The sequence below is a fragment of the Ptychodera flava genome, chromosome 12 (genome assembly GCF_041260155.1).
Source record: "Ptychodera flava strain L36383 chromosome 12, AS_Pfla_20210202, whole genome shotgun sequence".
Taxonomy (NCBI): Eukaryota; Metazoa; Hemichordata; class Enteropneusta; family Ptychoderidae; genus Ptychodera; species Ptychodera flava.
In genome coordinates, this window is record NC_091939.1 from 103,759 (window position 1) to 118,161 (window position 14,403).

A 14,403-nucleotide genomic window follows, 5' to 3' on the forward strand; every position below is an offset into this window, starting at 1 on the left:
AAACGCAGTGCTTATGGATCGATCAAAAGTTATATCTGGGGATCCAACACTAAATCTTGGAGCCCATCCGTAGATCTGGTAGCCACTATTAAACCTAGGTATCCACCATATTAAGATTTACGGACTCACCATGATTAGGATGATTAGATCAAGGGACCCAAAATTAGATCTATTGGCCCACCCCTATTAAATCTAGTGATCCACCATTTGACCATAAGAGGTGTGTCAAAACTGGAACCAAATCTCATCCCACAGTTAACTTGAAGGTCAGTCCCAATTAGTGTTAAAATTTACAAAATTGTATTGCATGAAATGCAACCAAATACGATACGTCAGATTTGATAACCATCCTTGGAGGTATCTCTGCTTTGTAATCAAATAAGTAAACATAATTAAAAGGTAGTAACCAGAACTGAGACTTGGTGGCTAGTAATAAATATCGATTTTACTATGCAGGCTTCTAGGACGCTAGCTTCTATTATGTTGTGAATCAGAAGCACGTCTCTCTTCCGATCAGATTTTAACAAACATGTACGTATACATTTCAGAGTCATTTTAGGGTTTTCCTTGACGCTGTACACACCCAATTTAGTGAAAATTCACAGAATGGTTCAGTTTGCAATATTGTAAACGAGAATGCATGCCGTTTTATTTTCATTACTTACGCAACGAAATTTTGTAACTTACAGACAAGACACACGTAAAGTACCTTCCATTCTGAGCTGAAGTTCTTCAGTTTACTCTATCGTTTTGATCTAATCCTATCCAAAGGGTTTGATTATAAATCTACTCAGTCCTTCGTATGTTTTCTGCATGCTGTGCTCTCAAAACAATTGTATATATCGTTGTTATTTATTCAACACAGTCGAGTCTTTGATATTCGATGTAAAACATACCGGTATATATGCAAACATGAAACGAGAGGGTGTATTGTTGGCGCTAAACACAATGGCAGCGATACACAAATACAGCATGGGGCACATAGTACACTTAGCTACCTCTACATTTTCACTGAATATTCTAATGTCTATAAAAATAGTAACAAATAATTTGAGCTTGTTTAAATACTGGCACATAAATGCCTGCCTGTAGATCTATGGATTTCTAAATGTATGTATTCATTCATTCTACGAAATATCCAGTGACATCGTGATACATCCGTATTCACAAGAATACTTTTTTTTTCCATTTTCTTGAGTAATTCACAGAAGTATGATAACACTCAGTGGAACGTGTACCGTATACCAATTAAGCGTTGTCTAGCATGCAACAAATGCCAATCAAGGGCTGTCTAGTTACACGTCAATTATCAATTAGGCTGCGTTCACATGTAACGGTTCGGGGGGGGGGGGGGGGGGAATCGCGATTGAAACCTTTTTTTTCAGATACCCCTCAATACCCTCAAAATTTTTCAAGTCTCCCCGGACTATATGATAACAATGTTCAAGCGCCCCCCCCCCCCACACTTATCATATAACCGCATATTTATTAGGGATGCACACAAGGAAAAATAAACAATATACATGTATTGGGCAGTTCTGCTCGCAGATGTTGAACACTGCCTGTAAATAGCAGTTTGTAGAGCCATATTACTAAAGCAAATTGATTCATTTTTAAACACATCAATGGACCTTTTGATTTATCAGTCAAAGCCGACTTGAGTTAATCCAACTTGATCTGGCCAGGTCAATGGCACCGGCTGAAGAGCACATAAAATGATAATCATGAGAGACTACAAATTGTGAATTCTTGGCTATATTAGATGCTACTTATAAGTTTCACAAAATTGACAATACTGAAACGTTAAAATATTCCATCAAATAAACGTTTTTATATCTCTGAAAATTTTGGTATAATAATGGTAAGTTTATTAAAATTAGAATAATTAGATTTAGTCACATTTTTTTCATTTAAATTAGATTATTTACTGTACAAAGTTTTACTTTGTGTTGTTTTTCGATGAGAATGTGAAAATTTAGAAAATCAAGCATGGTGACCCTATCTTTTTTCTTAAATATTTGATTATTCTGATATGCCAGAATTCAAAAATCCCTGATGACTTTCAAGTCTCCTGGTTTTCCATGTGTTGCTTTCTGGCCTGATCTTGTGTGACAGTATGTTTCACTGTCATAAGCGTTACAGGACCCGAACTCTTCTTCAGCTACTTCACTGCGTGGCACTGCCCGTAGGCAGTAGCATGGCAGTAGCTGTATTAACTTTGATAATTTTGACAATTGTTCAGTTTATACAACTGCCTTCTTGTTCTACTTCCTACAGTGTGTTGAACTGTCCAGTATTCAGCTTGCCAACACAGCCTGTGAATATGTACCCCACATTTGTATCATTGACAAATGACTTTAAGTCTGTTAATTCAATTATCACCCAATATTCATATATGCAGGCTTCTGTCGACAAATTGAATAGTGTGTGTTCAGCATGTTGTAAGCTAAGGAGACAGCAAGAAACTATATTTCATGTACTGCAAAAAATATTGAAAAAATCATCGACAGTTGCAGCTTCTGCCCCAATACGAAGCCTACTTGTTTGTTTTCTTACCCAAATTTTTAGATTTTTTCGAGACAAAAGTAATGAAATGCGACAAAATGGTTCTAGATCTTGTTTAATTATTACTAACATTATACAATTGGATGACATAAAATGTTATTAAATTTTCATTTATTACACATAAAACCTTGGAATCGTAAAAAAGGGAACCCAAAAAATTTCAGGCCCCCATATAGGCAGAGCAAAACTTTAAAGTCCCCCTCTACTACCCAAAATTTTCAAATCCACCTTCAACTCCTCCAGCCCCCCACCCCCAACTGTTTTTGTTTTTGGCTTTTTTTGTGAACGCAGCCTTAGTTCATCAACTGGAGTGGTGGTTGATCAACAAAAACTGGACACTGAGTTTCTCATCCTCGTGTGCGTCGAAATGGAATAGCGCCGTAAGCATTTTTCACGTCCACGAAAAAACTTACATCGTGCTTGACACGACAGAAGATGTAATATTGTTATTTGCAGGATCACATTTACTCACGTGACAGTTCTGACCAATGTCACCATGCCACGTGTCGCTGTGCTCCGGATATGTCCGTATTTATTATGATCTTGTGAGCTATTACAAAATAAATGACGGTATCGCTGCATCATTTTAAACGAGATCTGGGTCCTAAATGCACAATGTCAACATAATGAGGAAATTCCATTTTCATGTAGTTACGGTGGATACGGGTGTTCGCGATAGTGCGAAATGCAAGTACGCCAGAACTTTCCGACATTCAAGGTTGTGAGGGGTCAAGGGGTCAAGAACAAAAAGAAAACGTTATTCGGTCTGAAAAATAACTTATCGGCAACGATAAGTTACGAAGCATAAATATGATGGTCGCTGCCCACGGTTTACAGTAAATGAGTTGTATCAGGAAACTGTGTAAATGGTTTCAAGACTTTGTACGGAATGATATTTTCATTTGCTCGAGCGTTCGCGCGGCAGGGAAAATAGGCTTTAAAGGGACCGTAAGTCGGCCATTTTTCATGAACTTTGTTTGATACGAAATACTACTTATATTGTTTGACATATTGAAAGATACTGAATGAATGGGTGACCACGCATGTATTCTACCCCGGTTTAAGACACGATAAATGAAACTATCGCGAAAATGAATTAATGGTCATCTCATGACCATTAATTCATTTTCGCGATGGTTTCATTTAATTTGTCAAAAACCGGGTCGAATATGTGGGTGCTCACCCATTCATTCAATATCTTTCAACATGTCAAACAATATAAGTAGTATCTCGTATCAAACAAAATTCATGAAAAATGGCTGACTTTGTCCCTATAATTATTTACCCAACCTTGTCACGATTTCCGCGAAAACAAGCATTTGGATAACCCATGTTAGTCATATTGTAGTCTATTTGTTGATTTTCTTTAAAACCTTGAAGGTTGAGTATGTTCTATGGTCATCCACCAATCAATAACCAGCTATTAAAAAGTCGGTCATTCCATCGCTTTGTATTTTGGCACACAGTGTTTTACTGCAACAGCTGGCTACGAAACAGTTACTATGGTATCCCTGTGTAACATGACGGTCTCATCGCAAACGTGTGCGTTATTCATCGAATGTACACATTGGAACTCTTAAACTGATGAATTTGTCATGAATGACACTATGTACTAACTAGTTTTGAATACGGAAGTGTTACCGGAACAAACACGTATCATTATTGCGGACCTTTATCAACAGTTGGTCTGGTTTGTTTGTTTGTTGGTTGTTTCGTTTCTGGACTATATTTTCATCTTAGTACATGGATTTGTGGTTCCAAGAATAAATTAGGTGCTATTTTGGACTTTCCGTGAAAGACATTTACTTGGAAAGAGGTGACATCACTTGCCGGTGGGATTCTCGCAGTTTTAATGTCTCTCTCGTAACGCGCTCACTTGCAGTTTTAATCATTTTAATGTCGCTCTCAAGACGCTATTACTCGTAGTTTTAATGTTACTATCATGACGGGTTACTCGCATTTGGTCTGGCAATGTGAACATCAACCTTTGTGACATCGCCAAGTGTGACTAATTTTGGAAAATGTGATCATAAAACAGAAGAAATTGCATGGCTTAACCTCCATAAATCTATGGCTCCAAGTTCAAAGACATACCAATCTTTCTGACAACAGCTCACATGAATTCAAGAAGTTTAATCGTTGCCATTTTAAAGTCTGTGCTTTAAGCTTCGACCAAGGCCCGAATTCAGTAGCACTGTTTTGTTTTTTTTGTTTGTTTTTGGGGTTTTTTTGTTTTTTTTTGTTTTTTGACCGACATTCGGTCGAATCACCGTCAAATTATCAAATTACAACTTCTCAGGAAACTCCAATGAGCACTGTAAGGATTAGATAACCACACAACGAGTCAAACTAGATTTTGCATAGCAGTCAACAGTTAAACTATCTTGTTCACATTGGCAACCCAACTGAAATTTGGGCCGACGCAAAATAATTGTCCTTTTGGGATTAAATTTGGTCCGTGTCCACACTTACCGGTACCAGAATTAGGGCCGACGTAACTTTACCTTCCTTTGTGACCTCTGACATGTCAAAGTTCAAAATGGCGCATTTGAATAATGGCACGCTGTTTCTACGTCGTGTCAAGCAAAGTGTATTTGTATTGAAACAACGTTGAAAGGTGTTTTGTTAGCGAATCTTAGGCAGTGGTTTAATCATTACAGTTGCGTAATATTACACCGCTGTGTCAAATCCAAGTATACATCATTTGTTTGTTCCTGCTTGCCCGTCTCGTGACAGAGCTAGGGTCTTGAAGTCAGAAAAATAGCCCTACAGAAAAGTGAGACTCTGCTACATACTTCATGGGGTTTCATTGCTGGTTAGGGAGCGTTCAGTTTTTACGGCCGGGGGGGGGCGGCAAAATCTTGTCGCCGGTGTTCAAAAAAATATAGAGCCCCCCCTGCATTTTTTGTGAAAAAAGATGACCCCCCCCCCTGTGTCAGACGAAAAAAATTGATGACCCCCCCCCCCTGAAAAATAACCAAAACCCATATGTCAAATTTACCCGCATGGTTTTGATTTGAACTCTGGTACGCGGCGCACTTTATTTGTGTAGCAGAGATGCCAGTGCACAAACTTCTCAGCCACATCAATTGAAACGTCTGTTAATTAGGACGACTGTAAGGCAATTTTTAACTTCATTTCCATAGACAACTCATGTCCATGGACATTGTATAAAGTAAACTTTATTGGAGTGGTTCGCCAAAGGCAGCCCTCCGGTTAAGAGGGTCATGGGCCATTACGTAAAGTCAACTTAATTCCAGTGGGCAACCAACGGTGGCACGCCGGTAAAGAGGGTCGATCATGGCTATTGCATAAAGTAGACTTTACTGGACAGGGCCGCTGAAGGCACGCGGCCATTACCATTATTCAGTGCGTGATCCCAGGGGTCCCTCAAAAATGTTTCTAATACAAGCCGCGGCTTCAATTGGGAATTTTACGGTAAGATTGCCGTGGGGTATTACATAAAGTAAAGTTATTGTAGTGGGCCGCCGCAGGCGGCCCGCCGTTAAAGAGGGTCAATCATGACCATTGCATGAAGTAAACCTAATTGGGCCGCCAAAGGCGTCTGCCCTTTAAGAGGGTCATGGGTAATACATAATGTATATTTATTGTAGTGGGCCGCCGAAGGCGGCCCGCCGGTAAAGAGGGTCGATCATGGCCATGGCATAAAGTGAACTTTATTGTTGGTATTATGTTTTTGAAAATGTGATGACCCCCCCCTTTCCTACCAGTGAAAAAGCGATGACCCCCCCTTTGCGGATTCCAAAATTACGATGACCCCCCTGGATTTTGCCGCCCCCCCGGCCGTAAAAACTGAACGGTCCCTTAGAGTGACTTATTCTATTGTCCAGGGAAACACACTGCGCAGGGTATCGTTTAAGAGACCAAGATGTCAGAAAATGTCATCATCATAGTCACCTAATTGCATACCGACTACACCAAAAGGTGCCGAAATATGATATTCAGATTTCATCTAGTCATTAATGATTTAAAAATATAATCAGTTCTCTCAACGAGCAGAAGCCTTACAAATTCATACACAGTAGACAATAATAGAAATGTTAGGACACTACACATTGCAACTTATATCACGGAGAAAACGACTGCATCGTGCTGAACAATGAATGTTTCCTCTTTTCGTGTTTCGAGATGAAACTTGAATTTGAGTTTGTTAATTTGACTCCCGCATAACATCAATTAGAGACACGGATGAGGGTAGGCAGACTAACCGCAAGTCTGTGGACATATAAACGTCAAAACAGTAAACTGAAGCAATAATTCTGGGGTGAACGGGGTGGCCCACAATAACTGGCAAGACAGTAACTGCAGCGTTGAATTAGTAAGGGATCCCAAACAATGTTTTTTTTCAAAAGCCAGGCTACTGGGTATAGTCTTCTTGGTAGGGAATATTGGATCACAAAAAAGAGCTCTAAAGCAATGCAAGCATGGCGGAAACGTTGATTTGCAAAGTTAAGAAATGCGGAGCTTTTACCAACAATGCATTGTATTTCTGATTGTATTATGAGGATAAGATGGACTTGCAATCAGGTACTTGAAATTTTTGCATTATAGCAGTTTGGCGGTGGAGAACACATGATTCAACAATTAAAACTCCCTCAATACTTGTAAGATGCAGTTGATCACCTCATTTCATCGAGAAATTGTCACAGTAACACAAATTTAATAGTAAACGGTAGAGATATAATAAATATTATCTTCAACCTCCGATTGATAATAAATCGTGTTTGTATGCGGTACTTGGCTAGTATACTGTTGATTGTGTCTGCTATGGGACGATTACATCCATGCCTAGGTTGTTTTAACATCGGAAAAATTGTAAAGATATAAGCTTACTGACGAGATGAACTATCTTTCGTTCATGAATTTCGTGAACTTAATTTTATTTCAAAATGTTTCTAAAAGAAATGAACCAATTTAATAATATCCTGTTTCATAAATGTATCAGTCAATTATAAACGTGAATATCAATGATGGCAGGTAAATATGAATAATACCCTTGTTCTGTATTAACACAGCTGTGCTGTCTAATATTCCATTTTTTGATGTTCAAAACAAGCCTAAATGAGCTCGGTAGAAAGGTGACCTTACAAATCGAATACGAAATAAAAAAATACCTATATTCATTTTTTTTATTTTGTGTACTATCACGAGATTGTGTGGAAAGAGCTAGCCACTGGGTATTAAAAATTCAAATGAAATCGGTAATTTAATATATTGAGAATAAGCTGGCAGTTGTTCACACAGTTGTCGTAACTATAAGGACTGGAATAGGTGCCTGGTGTTTTGAGTCTGTTCGTTGGCTGTGCGATGCTGGTTGTTTCGTGATAAATGGGTTATTGTGAGGTATATGTGTTACCGTGGTCACAATGTCAAATGTGAGTACTTCAGATTTCATCAATTTGAAGTTTGAGCACGCAGTACATCCTATTATTTAGGTTTCTGTGATTTTAGCAGTTTGCAAATTCTCAACCTATGAAGTAAGAGATCTCGTAAAAATAAACAAAAGCGATAGACATGAAAACAAAAGGGCGTAAAATACTGCAAATTTTTGTATCAGATTTATATCTCTGATGTGATTTGATGTTCGTGTCTGTGAATGTTAGTATTATTACTGATCTAAAAATCATAATTAAGAATGTTTTGACTTTGAACTTCCTAATATTTGATTTAGTATTATAACAACCTCTCCTATCATTCCATTATCGTGATTGGTATATATTTAGTCACGTTACATGGTTAAGGAGAATCTTACCCGGTCAATGAAGGGATCTTTACCGCTATAGACATATTAAGCTTTGTGCGCATAGTTACTTGGTCCTGTGGGGTGATCTTGACCGCTGCAGACATACCTTGGTTCAGTGCGTCTCCTTTCTAAATATAACACAGCACAGACAAGCACGCGTACAATCCCCGACGTACGTACGAGCCAACACGTAAGCCTAACTCTAGTCAAAGTAGACCTTATAATAGTGATCAACGTGTGAGTACATACAACTAGCTAAAATTATTTGAAAGCCATTTTAGGTATGGCGGTCGGGAAATGTGGCCATTGACAGTGCGGCGACTTTCAGCTTGTGACTTCATTCTACTGTGACTACGATTCCTACGTATAAGTTATAATAAAATAAATAATACATTATATCTTGGGCAAGTATTACGACTTGTTGCCAGCCAAAGGAATGGCTCTCATGGAGGTATAAATATTGATAATGCCGGAGCCAAATGTATTATTATTTAACCATCATAGAATCGTTTACTTGCAACTCATATATATATATATATATATATATATATATATATATATATATATATATATATATATATATATATATATATATATATATATATATATGAAAATGACAATACTTGAAGATGTCGATTGAAATGACTGACTAACTGTCGTGTTGCACGCAAGAATAATCCTTTTGTCGTATTTGACGACAACCAACACTTTAATGCAGCATAACAATTTTTTGTATCAACGCCAAACATTTGTGTGCTTCTATGCTCACCAAGTCAAACGCATCGTACTTCGCTATGTCGGTTACTCATCAATGGAGCTGCCATACTTGCAGAGAGAAAATTGTGTGGTCACATTTACAGCAGACGCATCCAATTACAGCTCTCATGTTGTTTCCACATGACTCAAGGATTCATGGAATTGGTATTTAGCAGAACGGTACAAGCCAAAATTGGAATTATCCAGTAATTGTGTACTACATGTACGGACTACATTATGCCCTCATTTCCGCTCATACGTATACCTTTTTACAAACAAAGAGATGCAAATCAAAATTCAAACTCGGATATGCAAATTTAAATTCACTACAAAAATTATCTCCGTGATTAAGAACATAATGTTGTGACAGAATGATCAATTTTCTGACTGCTACACATGTTCAGTACAGAAGTAAGAAACGAACTCGTGACGTCACAGCGGTTCTGTTGTATCCGAATGGTGGACACTGCCACATCAATACGATCTTGACTGGCACTCTATAAAAAGAACAACTAATATTTTTTTTGAATTATCAATGTAAAGAGTTCTCTTGGACAGCGTGGGAATTTGTCATCCATTGTGATGGCGATTGCTCTATATCTAGCTGGCATTACAAAAACGGCTGGTAGCATTTGTGACGTGACACATATGACAACCAGCAACTAAAAATAAAACAAATATAGCTCCTGCAACTGTGACACATTGCAGGTCGTTGACTCTGATGTGTGTGTGTTCACATGTGTGTGGGTGTGTGTTTCTGTGTATGTGTTCTTGGCTGTGTTTACATATATTTGAAATGGTTATTTATTGTGCAACATCAAAGCTGTTTTTGAAAATGTGACAAAAACCTTAAGAAACAAAATAGCGTACACACTCTAGCGTAGTGTAAAGATGTAAACCCTTTATTAATAGAAACACTGTCATAGAGATATTTATTACAGGGTCTCTAAATGGACAAAGAACATAATTATTTAGATTAGTTCGTAGGAAAAATAATATCGGCGCAGCTAACACTTGGTATTCCAATATTGCTCTAAATAAAACAAATTCTCTGAATTCGAGTTGAAGCTCACATTACGTATGTATAAATACACAAGCTGGTGTAATGCTTGTCCATACATGTATTGTAGTAACAAGTTGACTACACTTCCATTGCTGGTTTTCCATCGATCCTTAAAATGCATAAGCCATTGAAAAAGCAGCGGAAGAAGTTTAAACAACGAGTAAGTAACGCATCTTCCTACTTTTTCTGTCACCGTCACCTAAATTCGTTTTTATCGTTGATATAATCAGGATCAAATGACAGTTTAAAGTTGTTGACCACGATGTCTTTGGATTCGAATTCGTTGAGGATAGACACGTCAAGTTAGTTTAGATGTCCGAAGTCGTAATTCTAGCTGTCTCTACACACACCTCCAATTCTTCACATCTCATCATGTATACAGCTTGCAGATTTTTTTCCTAAAAATATTTACTCAGTAAACAAATTGTTTTCATTAGTTCTATTTGGTTACACAGTCGACAGCATTTTTCTATATATCCTTCGACTTAAACTTATTTCTATACTTTCTTGTTTTTACCTTACACTAGTATGCATCATGTAAGCTCCACATGTTTCTAATACCTCAGCAAATAGCGTTTTAGCTAGTAAGAAATTTACCCCTTTTGATCACTTTAAATGGTCTGTATTTTTTCAGTTCGTAACAAAAAAAAGCACATTATTACTTAGAGATTCTGTGATGGATCCCGAAATTAAGACTTCATTTATGGTTTCAAAATGACGTGTTCCATCCATCCATCAGTTTCAATTCTGTCACCCATTCAATTCAATTGGATTTGTCCTCTGACATTTTCACGAACTACGTACCTTAGTCTGAATTATTTAATGTAATTTCTGGTCACCACGATAGTGAGTCTGTCTTCATGTGTATCTTCATTCTCTAATGTTTGCATTTGTCGTAATGCTTTTGTATAGCTTCAAAATGTATACAAACAGATAAACAAACAGTGCGATCATATTTTCACAATTAGGTGTGAACGTTAATTTTTCACAGCATACAGAAATACATAACCATTTCTGTATTTCTGTTTTCCATCATTCCTGACTCTAGGCATCACATTGGTGTCAGAGCATTATATCAAAAATTCCGGGAAAACCAACATGCATTTTCGGTCAACAGAAAGACGAAGACTGTGGTGGTTATTCTATGAAAGAGTATAAATTCATCGACAGCAGACTTTGCGAAATCAGTGACTCTGACTGTTCGGACGGGTTGGATCCAATAAAACTGCATAAAACCAACGGGAGAAGAAGGACTTTCTCATTTTGTCCGAAATTGGTAGGAAATAGCATTTAGATCAGTTTGTACGTGTGAGTTGTATGGAAATAGCATTTAGATCAGTTTGTACGTCATGTGAGTTGTATAGCAATTACTGTAAGAATCTGAGAGCTCTTCTGCATTCGAAATCTTTATCAAATCACTGACTATTTTCCATGACGCTATAGACAAGGTATATAGTTCTTTGAACTCAGAAAATGTTTCCTGACAGATAGGAAACGTGGATGATATACTGTGAGGGTGCGCAATGACTAGTTTAAAACAAATTTCAGTGCAAATAAGCAGGCTGTATCGGCATATCTATAATTTCCACAGATATCTTCCACATCGAAGATGAGAGGACGCATAAAAACTGATTGATTGAAATTATTTTAGGAAAGACAAGCACAACACGATTGGAACTAATTTGGGATATTTGGATGGTGAAGTAATGTTGATTTAATCTACAAATGTTATCTCATCTGGTTTTCTTTTATATTACAGACTTGTTTTTATGAGTAATTTGCGATATTGCAACATTCAGCCATATGGCACTTAACACTTTGGAGAAACTTGAAAAATATGAAAATCCAATTATCCTTAATTAGTTCTAATCGTGTTGCACTAAGATCGAAGCAATTTGTACTTAATTTCACTTCAGGTACATGTTCTCATCTGTATTCGCTCAGAAAGTGTTTAAAAGCATGATATGAGCAATTTAATTATCCATTGGAATTCAAACTGCAATCACACAAGTTTATTTCTCGTCCTTGCGGTTGTTGTAAGTTTTTAATGACAGAAACCTTGTTAGGAGACAAATTCTCAAACTCTGGTTTGAACAAGACCTGGCACTTGACCTTGACTTCCCTTGTCTAACAGTACGAAAAGAATTTCAAATAAACTCCCTGTATTTTCGTTTTCATTTCTGGAAAGCGCACTTTGAAATCTCTAGAGATTGCCTTGAACCAGGGTTTCGTCCATATACTACAGTTATTTATATACAGAATATTTAGTGACGGAGACAGTGAGCGAGCTGATCATCTACAGAATCCTGATCTAAGTAACGTAGCATTTTCGCAAAACAGAAGGATAATGGAGACACTATCGATGTGTTTTCCCCTTCCACTCCTTTCACAAAGACGTTTACGATTTCTATTTGCACATTTATCGAGTGTAAATGCATTCACAAACCGTTAAATTGACACCGTGGACTTTGCAATGTACCGAGCGCTTGTGATAAAATGAAAGTAAGGATATTCCTTGGTCCCTCCCTTGTTCAGAATGGCATAGCAATAGGCACTTTGATTTGCTGTAATGGCATGGCAGTACGTGCTTTGATGTACTGTAATGGCATGGCAGTACGTGCTTTGATGTACTGTAATGGCATGGCAGTACGTGCTTTGATGTACTGTGATGGCATGGCAGTACGTGCTTTGATGTACTGTGATGGCATGGCACTACGTGCTTTGATGTACTGTAATGGCATGGCAGTACGTGCTTTGATGACATCACAGTACGTACTGTAACGGCATCGCATACGAGCCTGTGATGGCGTCTTTGCATCCGGCCTTGAATTGGTGAACTGTCGGACAATAACCTGCTTAAGAAATATTAAACTTAGTTAAATATGACAGAAAACACAGGATGACTGTCTTCTTTAAATAAAAGATAAAACTAAGTAAATAGGCAAACATGCGCACGAAGAAACATGCGGTATTGAAAGTTGTCTAAAAACAGCTTGCCGCATGGTTTGTTTTTCATTCCAAAATAAGAAAATGATGACATCGTCAATAGAAAGCACATAACACAAAGCTAACAGCTCATTATTGCGCTGTCTGGCTGTATGTGAATATTCCTCCTCTCAAAGTTCTGGTAAAAACAGACGATTTGTATTTTGTTACATTTAAATATGTCGAATTCTGAGGTAAGTATAAATTATGTAAATGACACTTGTGCATGCACTTTAAATGTCGTAAATAATATTCATAACGGGATCTATATATTCGATCAATAGTTTTGAAGTGCTTATAGTTATAACATATTGTACTATCAAAAGTGACACGAGATATAACAAATGTCTGGCCGTTCTATCTTACATGAAAATTCAAGATAAAATGACCGGACACCTGGGACCTGTTATATCTCACCCCGTCCTCCTTCTTTTAATTCTTATTTTATATTTTATATCTTATTTAAATACTTTTATTTTATATCAGGCATTTCATGCCCTTATATAATCTTCAATTTTGCTCCTCTTTCTAAATCTTTGTGGTCGATAAAACCATAGATCAATATCAGATAACATCTTTCTGGTCGATAATACCATAGATCAACATCAGATAAAATTACCTAACGTGTACACTTACACCTTGCCGTGGTCACCAGTTTTAGATTGGCACTTAATTCAGATGAGCATTTCATATCAATATACCATTTTGATCTGTATGCAACAAAATTGGTAGTCACTGCGTACCATCAACTAGTGCAAGCTTGTTGGTTGGCTGGTTTGTTTGTTCGAAGGTAATGATCTCTGTAACCGTGAGAATGTTGTAATTTCAACACTTGTCAAGTGTTCTGTGTAACATAGCGTGTTCAATGTACATTTTAAAGCAAATGAAAACAAAAATATGCAAATCATCGTTAGAATCCACAATCCAACAGAAAAAATGTACCGAGGCTATCGTTTATCAAATCAATTATAGGTTTTACATATTTGATTACAAACTTTTTGAACACAGACTGAACCACAGCACCATATTTATAGGACGACGCTCCCCGAACTGACGACACTTCAAAAAATGTCCATCTGGCATTCCTTCCACAGAGTGAACGTTTTCTTATTTTGTTTTCGCCTTGTTATTCGAATTTGGAAGTTGGAACTCAAAACAGAGCTAAATTAAAGAGCTATAAAAATGCAATCCTTGTTCCGGAGTTCTGTTTAACAGGGCTATGTTATGTAACCCACTTGTAAACTGGGTTGTCATGATACACATCTACATA

The 14,403-nt window shown here is 37.3% G+C and overlaps 1 protein-coding gene across 7 annotated transcripts in view; it reads left to right on the forward strand.

Annotated features, from left to right (window-relative positions):
* Positions 1–14,403, forward strand: part of LOC139144631 (BAI1-associated protein 3-like) — a 52,082-nt gene that overhangs the window by 11,416 nt on the left and 26,263 nt on the right. Inside the window, exons 1-3 of one of the 7 annotated variants that reach the window (XM_070715327.1) lie at positions 7,829–7,961; positions 10,216–10,308; positions 11,197–11,424. The exons of 1 other annotated variant lie outside the window; for it this stretch is intronic. In XM_070715327.1, coding sequence (XP_070571428.1) covers positions 10,264–10,308; positions 11,197–11,424 — 273 coding nt within the window. In that variant the 5' untranslated portion in view covers positions 7,829–7,961; positions 10,216–10,263. Of the gene's footprint in view, positions 1–7,816; positions 7,962–10,199; positions 10,309–11,196; positions 11,425–13,229; positions 13,328–14,403 lie in introns of those variants that run through there. 5 more of the 7 variants (XM_070715329.1, XM_070715326.1, XM_070715328.1 and 2 more) reach the window with 5 other exon arrangements.